Here is a 13,838-nt window from a genome sequence, read left to right as displayed (position 1 = left end):
AAGGGGAAGTGACAGATACTCAGAGGTGCCCTGGGGCATGCCCCCACCCCAGATAATGCAGAAAGGAGGATCTTTCAGAAGAGGCTCTTCCCTGAAGAGTTTATTATTGCACTTTATGTTTATTATGTACATTACTTTTTTAAAGATAGCCCTTTCTGGTCTCCATAAATCAGGCGGGCAGAGAGTGCTGTTCTCCTCTCAACAGGTTCTGGATGGTGTGTCTGAAGGAAAAATAGATGGGCCATGCTCTATGCGGAAACAAACAGCTGTCATTACCATTATTATCATCCCCAGAAAAACCAGCCAGTCGTGAGCCAAGCTTAGAATTTAATGAGCTAAAATGACCTTACACCTGTGAATTATTAGACGACTGCTGGTGTGTGTTCAACTGAGCTATTTATACATTAAAACACCCATTTCCAACCATGACACAAGGATTCCAGTCCTCCTCCCACCTCACAGCCTCCAACCACTAGTCATACTGGCTTTTCAAATTTTAATAATTTGATAGAAACGTGTGTGTGAGCAAGGGGAGTTTTAATCTTGAAGTGACGTTGAACAGAGAATTTTACTATGCAGTCACTTGCTGCCGGTTCCCAAAAACAAAGGTCTGAATAATAATATGGACAATATTCTTTTTTAATCTTAAGGTTCAAAAGGTAGACATCAGAAAACAGAAGGCCTCTGAAGAACAAACTAAATATTTTGAAGTAATAACACAGGATTGCAGGGCCTTATGGGACTGAGCTGAGGAAGATCTATACTCGCTATTTCTATAGCAACGTAATTGCCAAATGTTAGACTCTGAACAAAAGCGAATATTTTCAGTAGTAAGATTTTTCAGTACAGAAAGAGAGATGTTTCCAACCCCCCTGAATTTCTGGTACTATCTGTGTTGCAGAGTTTGTACAGTAACACACACTATCACAATTGTAAAAAAGCGATCTTGATTTTTATTTTACTGCAGGGCACAGAGTTTCATTACAGTACGCGCGATCAATTCATACTTGCACTTTAATGGCTTCTGGCTTCTGAGGGCAATACAAGTTTTAAAGTGGGGAGTTTCCTGCACTGGTGAGGAAGAAAAAATTATGTCCTGCTGCCGTTCTCTTGTTTGCAGCTTTTGGTATACATGAATCTGCCTAGTGGATGTAAGACTCAAGCATCTAATGAAGTGAGCTTCAAGCATCTGAAGAAGCGTTCACAAACACTGGAATAAATTTGGTTGGTAAATGCCAATGAATGCCTGTTCTATTTTGCTGCTACAGACTAATACAACTATCAGTCTACAATTTAGATATAAAATGGAATTTATTTACTTTTTATTTATTTATGTCATTTATAGTCCGGCTTTCTCACTGAGACTCAAGGCGGATTACATAGTGTGAGATTAGTACAATCAGTACCAAGGACATTTCCATAAACAATGCCATGGGGTAAATAAATACAAGTTTACAAAGACACAGCATTAGCAAGAATCTGATACAGAGTTGAAGAAATGCTGAAACAGAGCATAAGCAATTCTAGGACTGACATTAGACAACATTAGACAACAGAAGGGTCATACTTGGAGCACAGGTAGCACATAGGAACACATACTTAAAAGCAACAGACAGGACGTAAGGCAACATAGTGGTGAAGTCTATGCTGCCTAACTCGTTAGTGAAGCCTCCCTACCATACAGCCCTCCTAGCTGAGTAAAAAGCCCTTTTGAATAATTCAGTTTTGCATCGTTTGCAGACAGCAACTCTGTTATTTGGAAGGACACTGAAGCCTAATTTTAGAAATCCATTATTTTTTCAGCTGAGGAGCCTTGGAACATTGCATCTTTTTCAATGCTTTCTAGCAGTATTGTGCCTGAATTCGGACTATTACTGGTAATGTGTAAAAGTATATTAGTGTTTTCTCTCTATCCTTTCAAGCTGCAACTGACATCAGAATTATAATAAATATCACTATGCTATGAAGGTTGGTGGTGTAGTGGTTAAGAGCGCAGGACTCTAATCCGGAGAACCAGGTTTGATTTCCCACTCCTCCACTTGAAGCTAGCTGGGAGACTGTGGGTCAGTCACAGATCCAGAGGAGTTAGCCGTGTTAGTCTGTAGTAGCAAAATCAAAAAGAGTCCAGTAGCACCTTTAAGACTAACCAATTGGTTAGTCTTAAAGGTGCTACTGGACTCTTTTTGATTGTGGGTCAGTCACAGCTCTCTCAGAGCTCTTTCAGCCCCACCTACCTCACAGGGTGATTGTTGTGGGATAATAATAACATACTTTGTAAACAGTTCTGAATAGGCATTGAGTTGTCCTGAAAGGCGATATATAAATTGAATGTTGTTGTTGTTGTTGTTGTTATATGGCCTTTCTCCATACTCTTGGGGTCTGCACCCTCAAATACTAGTACAGCCTGGATCAAAAGAACTGCATAAATAGCTCTGTGTGTGCTAAAGAGAAGAACGATGTAAGCTATTTGGGTCTCCATGGCAGAGAAAGGTGATATAAATAAAACAAGCAAACAAATGAAAAGGCAAGTTTGAAATTTCATTTCTCAGTCGCTTCTCCTTCCAAATCACAAACCTATTACTCGAATTGTGGGAAGTTTCAAAAGTGATAAAAAGTGGGTTGGAGGGCGGTAGGCAGGAAGCCTACAGAGCGTTCAAAGATGGTGCTGGGCGTAGGGGAAGCTGGAGCTTATTCTATAGCTGGAGCAATCTCTGGAAAGGGCATATTATTCATGCCCACCCGGCCCACTTCTGAGGCTGGGGGACAATCTTCCTGCCTCATTTTGGATCATCTTCAAGGGCTGCCCCATGTAGAGCACAGCGATCTAACCTGGAGCTGACAAGAACATAGATGACTGGAACAGATCACATTTCTTGAGAAAGGGCATACCTGGTGAAACGGCCAAGGCAGTTGAAGGTACTACATACTACAGGTAAGATCTGCGCATCCAAATGTAGATCTGCCCCTCTGGGGAGTATGATCTCCCCGTTCCACAATCAGCACAACACCAACTAACAACAGCTAGATCGAATCTGGATTGAACTTCAGTTTATTGGCCCTCATCCAGCCATTAGCACGTGCAGATTTAGAATATCTACATCATTTGAATCAGATGGAAAGAAGCGATAAAACTGTGTGCTACTTGCATATTGATATTTAACTCCAAAATTCTGAATAGCCCCCTTCCCTAGCAGTTTCACACAGATGTCAAAGAACCTTGTGGAACACTTTTCCATCATCTCAAATGTGTGGAGCAAAACTCCCCGAGGGCCAGCAGAATTAACAGCGACACACTCCCGCTATCATGTTCCCAACAAAGGTCATCCATCGGGGTGCCCACAGCAGTTCCTGTTCCAAAACATGGTCTGAAACCCAACTGAAAATGGGTCTAGAAACTCTTTGGATCTTAGCTGAGAAGCACTGTGAGTTTATTTACTGTTTATAAAGTGCTTTGAAATCTCTAGATACTAGGGGATGGATTGAGGAATAGTTTTATTGACACACATAATCAACGGACAAGAACTTGTAAAAAGGAAGGCAAGAATAAGGGAAATCATGACATGCAGGCTTGATGGAAAATGAAGACAAAATAGACCAGATCCAAAGAAAAAGTGAAGGTGAAGGAAATTTTAAAAAAAGAAAAGAAAGATCCAAGCATCCCTTCATTGCTAAAAGCCTTGTGCTTGGCGTGGCTGGGTCTCATCTTCATATTGCTGCTGAGGACAGGACTTGCATTGCAAAGCTACCAAGGAGAGAGACGGACACCCAAAGTAGAACTACAGCTGTTGCGGAAGATGAATGCAATGATAATGGTGGCCTCATTAATGGTAATTACTAGCAAGCAGAGTGTAAAAAGCAGCCCACGTGTTCCCATCTCCTGCAAGAGTGGGCACACTGCCCTTTCAACGTGTGCAAATTTGGGGGTGCTTTGTTGTTAGCTTCGCAATGTGGATACATAGAAATCCAAGCTCCTCTCCTAGACGTTTTATTTTTAAAAATATTTTAGCTCATTTATACCCCGTCTTTCTCTCTATTGGGGAACCGAAGTGGCTTACATAATTCTCCTCTCCCCCATTTTATCCTCACAACAAACCCTGTCGGGTAGGCCACGCTGAGAGTTTGTGACTGGCTCAGGGTCACCCAGCGAGCTTCCACGGCACAGCAGGCAAGTGAACCTGTCGCCTAGATCCTAGTCGGCTACTCTAGCCACTACACCACACTCAAATCTCTATTTTATATAGACTGAAAGTTGACAATATATGAAACAGCTTCAGATCTGGAACCAATAGTGGAATTTCGAAGGTTCTGTATTAAGGTTATCTGAGTATTTATAACTGCTGGCAGTAGACCCAATAGCGCTTGTTCTCCCATATGGCTGTCCCTGTTGCTCAACATGCGCTGGTGATGTGCACACATTCCTAAACTTTAGTTGTTTGTTAGGCAGTTCCAAAAGTCCTAGCAGCTTGTGACAATATGTCAGAGAACTTTTTAAAGAAATGGAACAACATTCTCCCAATGAAAGCAACAGGCAGTTTGTTTGGCACACGTTCCCAATGCCATATATAAATCTTGTAAGAGCAGACCGTAACACTGTAGGTGCGCAAGACTCTGGGTGCAAGATGTTAACGCACTTCGGAAAGACAGAAGAGACTTGGGGTGAAATTGAAACCGCATCATCGCTAGAAAAGAAGAAAGTTGCTCGGCATGGCTGGGTCACATTCACAAGAGGCCAAAGAGTCACTCTCGGCTGACTTAGATTTCCTGAAATGAGCGCATGCAAACTCTGGGCAAGCCCAATTTAGATGCATTAGCTCACAGCCCTCCTCCATTTTCTACCGCTTAAACATATGGCACACGAAAAGCTTGCGAGCTCCACTTAAAACGTTGCTGCTGGTGACAGGAATGGAGGATGTTAACTGGTGACATAAGCTGTATATGCTCACCCCACATGCCTCTTCCTAATTAATTGCCTGGGCCAGTATGGTATCCTAAAGGAATGTGTGTTCGTATTCAAATTCACAAGGCAACAAAAGTTCAGAATTGCTGCAGTTGGTACTAGCCCAGCAGGACAGAGGCTGACGTGACAGTGGACACACCGGTGCCAACTGAAAATGGGACTAATGCTTTGCCTTTTCGTCCCACAGCTGGGCACCTGTTTAATCCCGTTTTAAAAACCTGAGAGCTTTGCAGGGGCAAGGCCTCTGCCCACAATCTTTTTAGAAATAGAATGTTCAAACCAATAGATAAAACAAACATTTATTTCCAGTCACTTAACCGTTTGCACAAACTTTATGCAGCCCACTCCACATGGCTCCAAGACCAGTGCGAGCTGTCGGAACAGTCAGGGGTCTTAGATAAGGAAACTGCTGAGGATGGAAATTGAACATTCATGTATCTGTGTCACTGGTTCCCCAAGTTCTTGAGGAGCCCAGGACGGGGGTGGGGGTTAAGAAACAAAAACACTTCTGGAAAGCAAGGTCCCTTGCAACCTAGGGTAAGGAAATGCCACCAGTTTCCTCTAACTAACCATAAGCTCAGAAACCGAGGAAGCAAAGTTTCCAATTGCAATGAGTATTAACCCAGAAGTCAGCCCTGTAAGTGGAGGAGTGGAGGTTCCAGAGAAGTTCCAGAGAAACAAATATTTGGTAGCTGAGGCCAAATAGGCTAAGAGACTGGATTCAAAACACACACACACACATTAAGAATTGTGCAAAAGATATCTATCTATCGATCGATAGATATAAAGATTTTATATCTATATATATAAAGACAAGTGTCCTGACTGACTCATTAACGCCCATCCCAAACCCCTGGACCTAGAAACATGAAATTTGGGGAGAACATTCCTTTCATGATGTAAAGACTCACTAAGAAGGGATTTTAAGAAATTCGCCCCCTAAGGGGATAAAAAGGGGTAAAATGTGTTTTCCCATAGGGATACAATTTCCCTGTGTGGCTGGCAGCCTGCTCCCCCCTGCCAACTCGGCCACTCTTCCCTGAGGATATTTGCATATGCGGCCTGATTGGTCATCACTGCAACATTCTAAACTGTATGCAGTTGAAGAAAGACAGTACAAGACCCCTGAATAGGGATTTTATATAAAAGTCAGTATGGTAACTGAGTTTTTAAATGTTCATGGGGAGATCGTGCACTCCTTTCTAGGGGCCATTTCAATGTGAACTTGTCACATGAATCTGCCAAAGTGCCCACTACACCACCCCTCCCTCAGTCCAACTCCACCTCACACCTCTTGCAGCCATCACCTCTTACTGATGCCAAGAAGCCTTCCGGCAGACGTTGTAGAAGATACACAGATGATAAAAGGAGGAAGCAACTTAGAGATGCGGCAAAGAAATATGCATATCCACTCCTGTGGTGCACCAAGCAGCACTGGCCAAGTACCAGCTAGATCACCCCGAGGTGCACAGAGCAGCAGAGTCTCTCTATGAGCAAAGCAATCCTGGAAGATGAGTAGAGAGGCGCTCACTTCCATGGACGGTCAAGGCTCACTCAGGCATGGAATATGATTCTTCGCTACCTTCAAGCTGCCTCTTAACCTCATCCATGCAGAAACACCCCTCTTCAGCATCTCAAAACAAAGCAACATGGCCCAAGTGCTGCAGAACTAGAAGCTCATTGTTTGGGATGAGGGCACCATGGCGCACAAGGGGTGTTTTGAGGCACTGAGCATAACCCTCAAAGATGTCAGGGGCAACGAGAGAGTGATGGGGGGAGTCATCGTGCTGCTGAATGGACAATTCCGTCAGACTCTGGCAGTAGTCCCAAGGGGAACTCAAGCTGACGAGGTTACTGTCTGTCAAGGCATCATATCTGTGGCCCCTCATCAGGAAACTCTCACTAAGAAAGAACATGAGGGTCCACTTGAGAGGCAAGGTGTCCGCTGGGGAATTCTCTGAAATCCTACTAAAAATAGGGGATGGAGAGTATCCCGAGTCCAAGGGAAAGGTGACCATCCCTGCCTAGCCTGAGCACAGTAGTGACGACCCTAGCACACCTAACAGCCACAATATACCCTGATATCGCCACTATCATGGCGAAGTCTATTGACTGGCTGTTCAAGCATGCCATTCCGACCCCCAAGATCGACAAGGCTGCCAACATTAATGAAACACAACTTAACTACCTTGAAGGGGCAGAAATGGAGTACAGATCTGTGGGCTCAGTGGTGCAAACGGATGATGCGGTCCACTACCCCGTGGAGTTCCTCAACGTGCTCAAACCTCCTGGCTTCCCAGCCCGCAAGCTTCTCCTCAAAGTGGGGGCTCCAGTGATGCTGATTCAGAACATTAGCCCACCCAAACTCTTCAATGGCACCAGACTGCGAGTGACGGCCCTCCACAGGAACATCATTGAGGCCACATTGTTCACCAGCAGTGCTCGGGAGGAGTCGATATTCATACTACGCATACCACTCATACTATAAGTGGTAACCTCTTTGAGTTCAAGAGACTGCAGTTCCCCCTCAAGGCCTGCTTTGCTATGATGATCAACAGGTCCCAGGGGCAGACACTGAAGGTGGCAGGAATTGGCTTGAGGGAGGACTGCTTCTCACGCGGGCAGTTCTACGTGGCCTGCTCCAGAGTGAGCTCACTCAGCAGCCTGGTAATTCTAGCACCTGAGGGGGAAATGGTTGTACGTATTTTCTTTTTCCTTTTAAAATCTCACAGGTATCAAGCCTGTTTTATATATATAACAGTCTACAGTGATGTAGTCATACTACATCGTCTACAGTGATGTAGTTGTACTGCACCGGAAGCTCGCCCCTGGAAGCCCGTTTCTGTGCCTTTCCCCCTGCCAGCCAGGTGAGCGATGCCAGGAGGAGGGGGCTGGGAGTGGGGGATCCCCACCCCCACCGAGGGAACGGCAACCCTAGGTGGGTAGCCATGTTAGTCTGGAGAACAATGTTGCTGGTGTATTGTCGAAGGCTTTCACGGCCGGAGAACGATGGCTGTTGTGGGTTTTCCGGGCTGTATTGCCGTGGTCTTGCCAAGACCACGGCAATACAGCCTGGAAAACCCACAACAGCCAATGTTGCTGGTCTTTAAAGATGCTACTGGACTCTAATTCTATTAGACTTTAGGATCTGTTGAGATGTTCACTATCTACTGTTTCCAGAAGATGTTCAGGCTTGGTCTTTGGCGAATGTTCAAGGGAAGAGAATGCTGAACTTGAGAGGCAGACACCAAGACTTCCTTTACCCCTCGAGCTTTGAAATTCTCTTCCCCGAAAGACTCGCCAAAGACCAAGCCTGAACATCTTTTGAAAGCAGAGAGGTGTTTTTATTCAAACAGACACTTGTTAAGGGGTAGGTTGTAATCACGCACCCCAAAATAACACAATAACCCCTAAACAAAGATGCCTTATGAACAAAATGCCCATATAAAGGAGATCTGATTTCTAAATATTTTAATTCTGCGCTTGTCAGCAGAATCTGCCAAGAGAAACAAGCTCTGTGTCATGTAGTCATTGTTTAATTTTAGCACTACAAAGGATTTGCATATACAGCCTCTCTTCCCCATTTAAAAAGTAGATGATGTGGGAATTAATCTAGCCACCTAGAATTGGAAAGGTTTCTTCTCCCCCACCCGCCCACTGCATAAAATCAGAACTTAAACATGAAGGGGAGAGAGGGCACTCCTCTCATACATTATGACAGATAAATGGCTTTGGCAGAACTGTTCTCAGTTCTTGGGGAAACCATTAATCAAATTCTTCTAAATAAGAACATAAGACAATACAAATGAATGGATAAGAACAGGTATTCATATTGGAGCTCCTGGAGGCAAAGAACAGCTGCGAGTGTTTTTCAGAGAGGGAATTGCCAAAAAGGAGAGCAGCAGATGGCTGGATCATGCTACATACCATATGAAGACATATTCTCTTACTAATACATAAATATTAAATAATCAGTCCACACAGTATTGCAGGGAATGGCAACAATGATCATTAATAAAGGCACATAATGGTATCTTCTGGGTTCTGTCAAGTAAAACAAAGGCTAGCCCTGCCAACAGCTTGAGCCCCATGAATAAATAGGTTATGCGTAAGTGAAATGCTCTTCTATGCATGTGTAGGGGGGGGGAGAATGTGATCCCACCCAGGGCTTTTTTTCAGCAGGAACGTGGGGGAACGGAGTTCCGGCACCTCTTGAAAATGGTCACATGGCTGGTGGCCCCGCCCCCTGATCTCCAGACAGAGGGGAGTTTAGATTGTGGTGCGGAGGGCAATCTCAACTCCCTTCTGTCTGGAGATCAGGGGGCGGGTTCACCAGCCATGTGACCATTTTCTCCGAGGGCAATGCACTGAGTTCCACCACCTTTTTCCCCAGAAAAAAAGCCCTGTTCCCACCCCACTTCTACTACAGACAGTCCTTCACATTACTCAAAAAGCTGCTTGGGAGACACCCACTTCTGGATGGGAGCCTTTGAGTAGACGGAAGGAAGAGAAGGAAACTCAAAGAAAAGAGCAGGAAGATTCATCTGTAAACCTCAAAATGGTTTTCCTCTGTAAGCTACACCAATCTGGAGTGCTTCAGCGAATAACTTTTAACATCTTTTTGAGGTTTTATTCCTTTTCTGTGATACAAAATATGAAAACATGAATCTGCCTTATCAGTCAGATCACTAGTCTAAGGTTAGTGTTGTCTATTCTGACTTGCAATGGCCATCTGACATCACCTATTATCAGATCCCTTGACCTGGAGACAGCAGGGATTGAACCTGCGACCTTATACATGCCAAGCAGATGCTCTTCCTCTGAGCCACAGTCCTTCCATGGCAGAAAAGACCCAGATTTACTTTGGATTTAAGCCCCTAAGGATTGAGGACTGATTTAAAACATGACTGCAGGAAAGTCACATTGTACCTATCTACTATTGTACATGCCTGTTATCTTATTTAAACTGGATCATCTTATCGGTGCATGGACTGCTAGTACGCATGGGATCCACAGCGTGGTCAGCATTGCACCAGTGGGCTAAAATTGCATGAGTAGCAACAAAGAACCTGATTTAAACAAGATGCCTGGAAAGCGCAACGCTGCATGGGGAATTTGTTTTTGCTGTACCTGGTGTATACTTAAATCAAACCTCAGTCTGTGCCCAATAAACTAGCAAATCATGAGCCATCCATCAATGAATTCTGTTATGCCATTTTCCCCCTCTTGCCACTATTTCTCCACATTATATATTACTCTTGAATTTAAACAGAGCACTTCCAGCGAGAATGTTGGTCTAGGATCTGGGAGATCCAGGTTTGAACCCCCATTTGGCCATGGAAGCTTGCTGGGTGATCTTGGGCCAGATACATACACTCAGCCTAACCTACCACAGAGATCTCTTGTGAGGATAAAATGAAGGAGAGGAAAATGATATAAGCCGCTCTGGGTCCCCATAGCAAAGAATGGCAGAGTATGAATGAATGAATACGAACAAACGAATGAACGAACGAACAAACGAACGAACGAACAAATGAACGAATAAAAACTACTAGCAGCTTTAGCAAGACTCCCTTTAGTGAGAAGGAGAGGAAGAGAGGATTACCTTTGCTAGTTCCTCAATGAAACACACGTGTGTAACAGGATCTCTTTTCTTGGACAATACTTTCTGCAGGTGCTGCACCTGAAAAGACAGATATTGTCTGAAACTTGATTTATTTCCCAAAAATTACACCAAGATAGAAACAGATGTTTCAATGACTAAATACCTGTACGCAAGCTGCACAGATCTGATCCATTAATTTTTCCATGTTTGTCCACAGAGATGCTCTAAAGGCAGCTGTGTTTCCTGGTGTTGGCATAGCTGCTCGGCCAGGGCCACCTAAAGGTGTTTTAAAGGACAGTCAACATCAAAGCATACCACAAAAAACAAAATCAGATTAAGTAGCAAGAATCTCTGGAAATAAGGACTGTTCAGACGTAAGATGCAGACATGCAAGAACCAGGCCCTCTTAGGTAGATAACAGGAGCAGAATCTTGGCTTAGCAAAGTTCTCGTCTCTGCTCCGCCATGATGCTCAACAGCTGCTCTTTGGCAAATCACTAACTGCTGTCACCACTCATCTCCCAGGGACATTCAGAAGACAAAACAGGGACTATATATAGGGGACATATATATAGGGACTATAGGCTATACTACTGTACACTGTCTGTTATTGTAAGTATGTTCCTACTGGGCTGTTATTAGACCAGGGATTGTTAACATTTCCTCCACTCAGATTAGCAAGAACTGTTTCTGCTCAGGCTCTCACAGCGGCCACTCATGTTTTATGGAACAAGCTTCCTGAAAACACAAGGAAGGCTCCATCCGAACAGAGACTTCGGAGGTTCCATCAGCCAGAGCTTTTCCAATATGCTTTTGGTGGCTTGGAAGTAGAGGTCAGTTACTATAATGGGATCAACAGTTCACTCGCTTCTTGTCACATTTGCTGCATTTTTGAGAAATGAGACTTAGGGCCAAGCTACACATGACGAATGACACTTGAACGGCAAGTGGATTGAGTGGAGGGCAAGTGAACAGGGAGAAATACACTTGCCGTTCAAGTGTCATTCGTCATGTGTAGCTTGGCCCTGTGTGATGTAAGCCATTTTGAGTTTTGTTGACTTGGAGTAAAGTGGGATATATTCATATTAGATAAAATAAACAAACGTAATTGCTTGTCCAAGAAACAACATGATGCGTACTAAAGAAGTTAAGAACCACAGATTTAAATGAGAGTTAAGGAAGCATAACACATCCTTATATAGTAGCCAGTGTGACAGGCCCAAGTCAACACCCTAACAAAGTGCATGATAAAAATAATATTGGCACTTTATTTATTCATTCATTTATTTACTAGCTTGATACCCATGCTTTGCTATGGTATTTTGCTACTTTAAATCCAGTTATAAACCCTGTTGTGGTGCCTGAAAACCCTAGTGAACTTTTAGGGGAAAACTGGGAGGTGCATTTTACCTCAGGACACATTCAATGACTCCCAATAGCAACTGCACACTGTAGGGGGGAGAGGACCAATCAGGCCACATATGCAAATGACCTCTGTGTTCCAACTGTCTCAGGGGGGGGGGTTGGAATGAGGTGTGGAATGTTGTGAGCCCCAAGCAGCCATTATATGCAAATGACCTTGAAAGGCTGGCCCAATCAGGGAAGAGTGGCCAAGCTGGCAGTGGGTGGGGGTGCAAGCAGGTAGCAGCCTGCCAGCCACACAGGGAAGCTGTATCCCTTTGGGAAAACACATTTGAACCCTTTTTACCCCCTTTTCTTAAAATCCCTTCTTAGTGAGTGTTTACATCATGAAATAAATGTTCTCCCCAAATATTATATTTCTAGGCCAAGGGTTTGGGCTGGGCGTTGATGAGTCAATCAGGACACTTGTCTGAGAGAGAGAGAGAGAGAGAGAGAGAGAGAGAGAGAGAGAGAGAGAGAGAGAGAGAGAGAGAGAGAGAGCTTTATGTCATTTATAGTCTGCCTTTCGCACTGAGATTCAAGGCAGATTACATAGTGTGAGATTAGTACAATCAGTATCAAGGATATTTCCATACTGTGTCAAGAACACTGTATCATTTACTATCTAAAGTTTCAAGCATTTGAAGCACTTCTCAGACATTCTATCAACAGCCTCTACAAAAGCTCTATGAGGTAGCCGAGTATTATTATTGTTGATGCTGAGAGCATAAACAGCTACAGCAGTGGGGCTCAGTCCATGGCTTGTGGAGAGCCATATTCACCGTTATCACCAACTAAGGCAGCCATATTTATGTTCCATCCCTGGCATGAGGCCTGCAACTCAGAGAAGCTTGCAGCTTAATCATTCTTGTGGCAGCAGCAATTTCAAGATGGAAACCACCTGCCCAACACAAGTCCCACCAAGAAAGGGTCTTGACCGCTTTCCTCAAGCATTAGGAAACAAGTAGCATGTTGAAGAACCACGTGTAGCTCCCAAGTTTCCGAATCAGGGCTTTTTTTCTGGGAAAAGAGGTGGTGGAACTCAGAGGTGGAACTCAGGACCACACAATGATCTCACTTTGGGTCAGCTGGAACAAGGGGGGAGTTTTTTAAAGTTTAAATTGCCCGTGGCGAAAATGGTCACATGTCTGGTGGCTCCACCCCGATCTCCAGACAGAGGAGAGTTTAGATTGCCCTCCATGCTACTGCGCGGAGGGCAATCTAAACTCCCCTCTGTCTGGAGATCAGGGGGCGGGGCCACCAGCCATGTGACCATTTTTAAGAGGTGCCAGAACTCGGTTCCACCACATTCCTGCTGAAAAAAAGCCCTGCTCCGAATGAATATCATTGAAATAGGTTAAAGACTCTCCAGTAAGAAACTGACGGAAGAGGTAAGAAACTGAACAAGGATCTCACCATTTCATATTGTTTAGTTACTATTCTATACTAGTTGCAGGCATGAGTTGAAATCCGGATGCAAAGAGAGTAGCATGCTGCAATATCCGCATTGCTGAATTTGTCACATCAAATTACTCATGTTTTGTTTCATCTCGGTACGCCTGTATACACATTTTATGCTTCTTTTTCAAATGCCTGCAATGCATACTCTAACGTATTGTCTATTGAATGTACCAGTTGTTGCTCAATTGTCTTACACTGTGCAATCCACCTTGAGTCTCAGTGAGAAAGACAGACTATAAATAACAAATAAAATAAAAACAAAAACATGTTTGATGTTGGCTTAGCAATGGGCCAACTCTTTACTTCAGTGCAGCTTTTCTACACCACAGCTTGTGGGACCACAACACCAAAAGAACAGAACAGAACAGTAAAGTGTACTGAAGAGTTGTACGAACATGCGGAATTTTGTTACATG

The 13,838-nt window shown here is 44.0% G+C and overlaps 1 protein-coding gene across 1 annotated transcript in view; it reads right to left on the bottom strand.

Annotated features, from left to right (window-relative positions):
• Positions 1-13,838, bottom strand: part of COG5 (component of oligomeric golgi complex 5) — a 261,645-nt gene that overhangs the window by 83,706 nt on the left and 164,101 nt on the right. The window contains exons 9-10 of the mRNA XM_054987831.1: positions 10,726-10,838; positions 10,563-10,640 (exon numbers count right to left, since the gene is read on the bottom strand). Coding sequence (XP_054843806.1) covers positions 10,563-10,640; positions 10,726-10,838 — 191 coding nt within the window. The remainder of the gene's footprint in view (positions 1-10,562; positions 10,641-10,725; positions 10,839-13,838) is intronic.

This window comes from Eublepharis macularius, chromosome 9 (assembly GCF_028583425.1).
Source record: "Eublepharis macularius isolate TG4126 chromosome 9, MPM_Emac_v1.0, whole genome shotgun sequence".
Taxonomy (NCBI): Eukaryota; Metazoa; Chordata; class Lepidosauria; order Squamata; family Eublepharidae; genus Eublepharis; species Eublepharis macularius.
The sequence above is the reverse complement of the archived record's forward strand: the minus strand, read 5'-3'. Positions and strand labels throughout refer to the sequence as shown.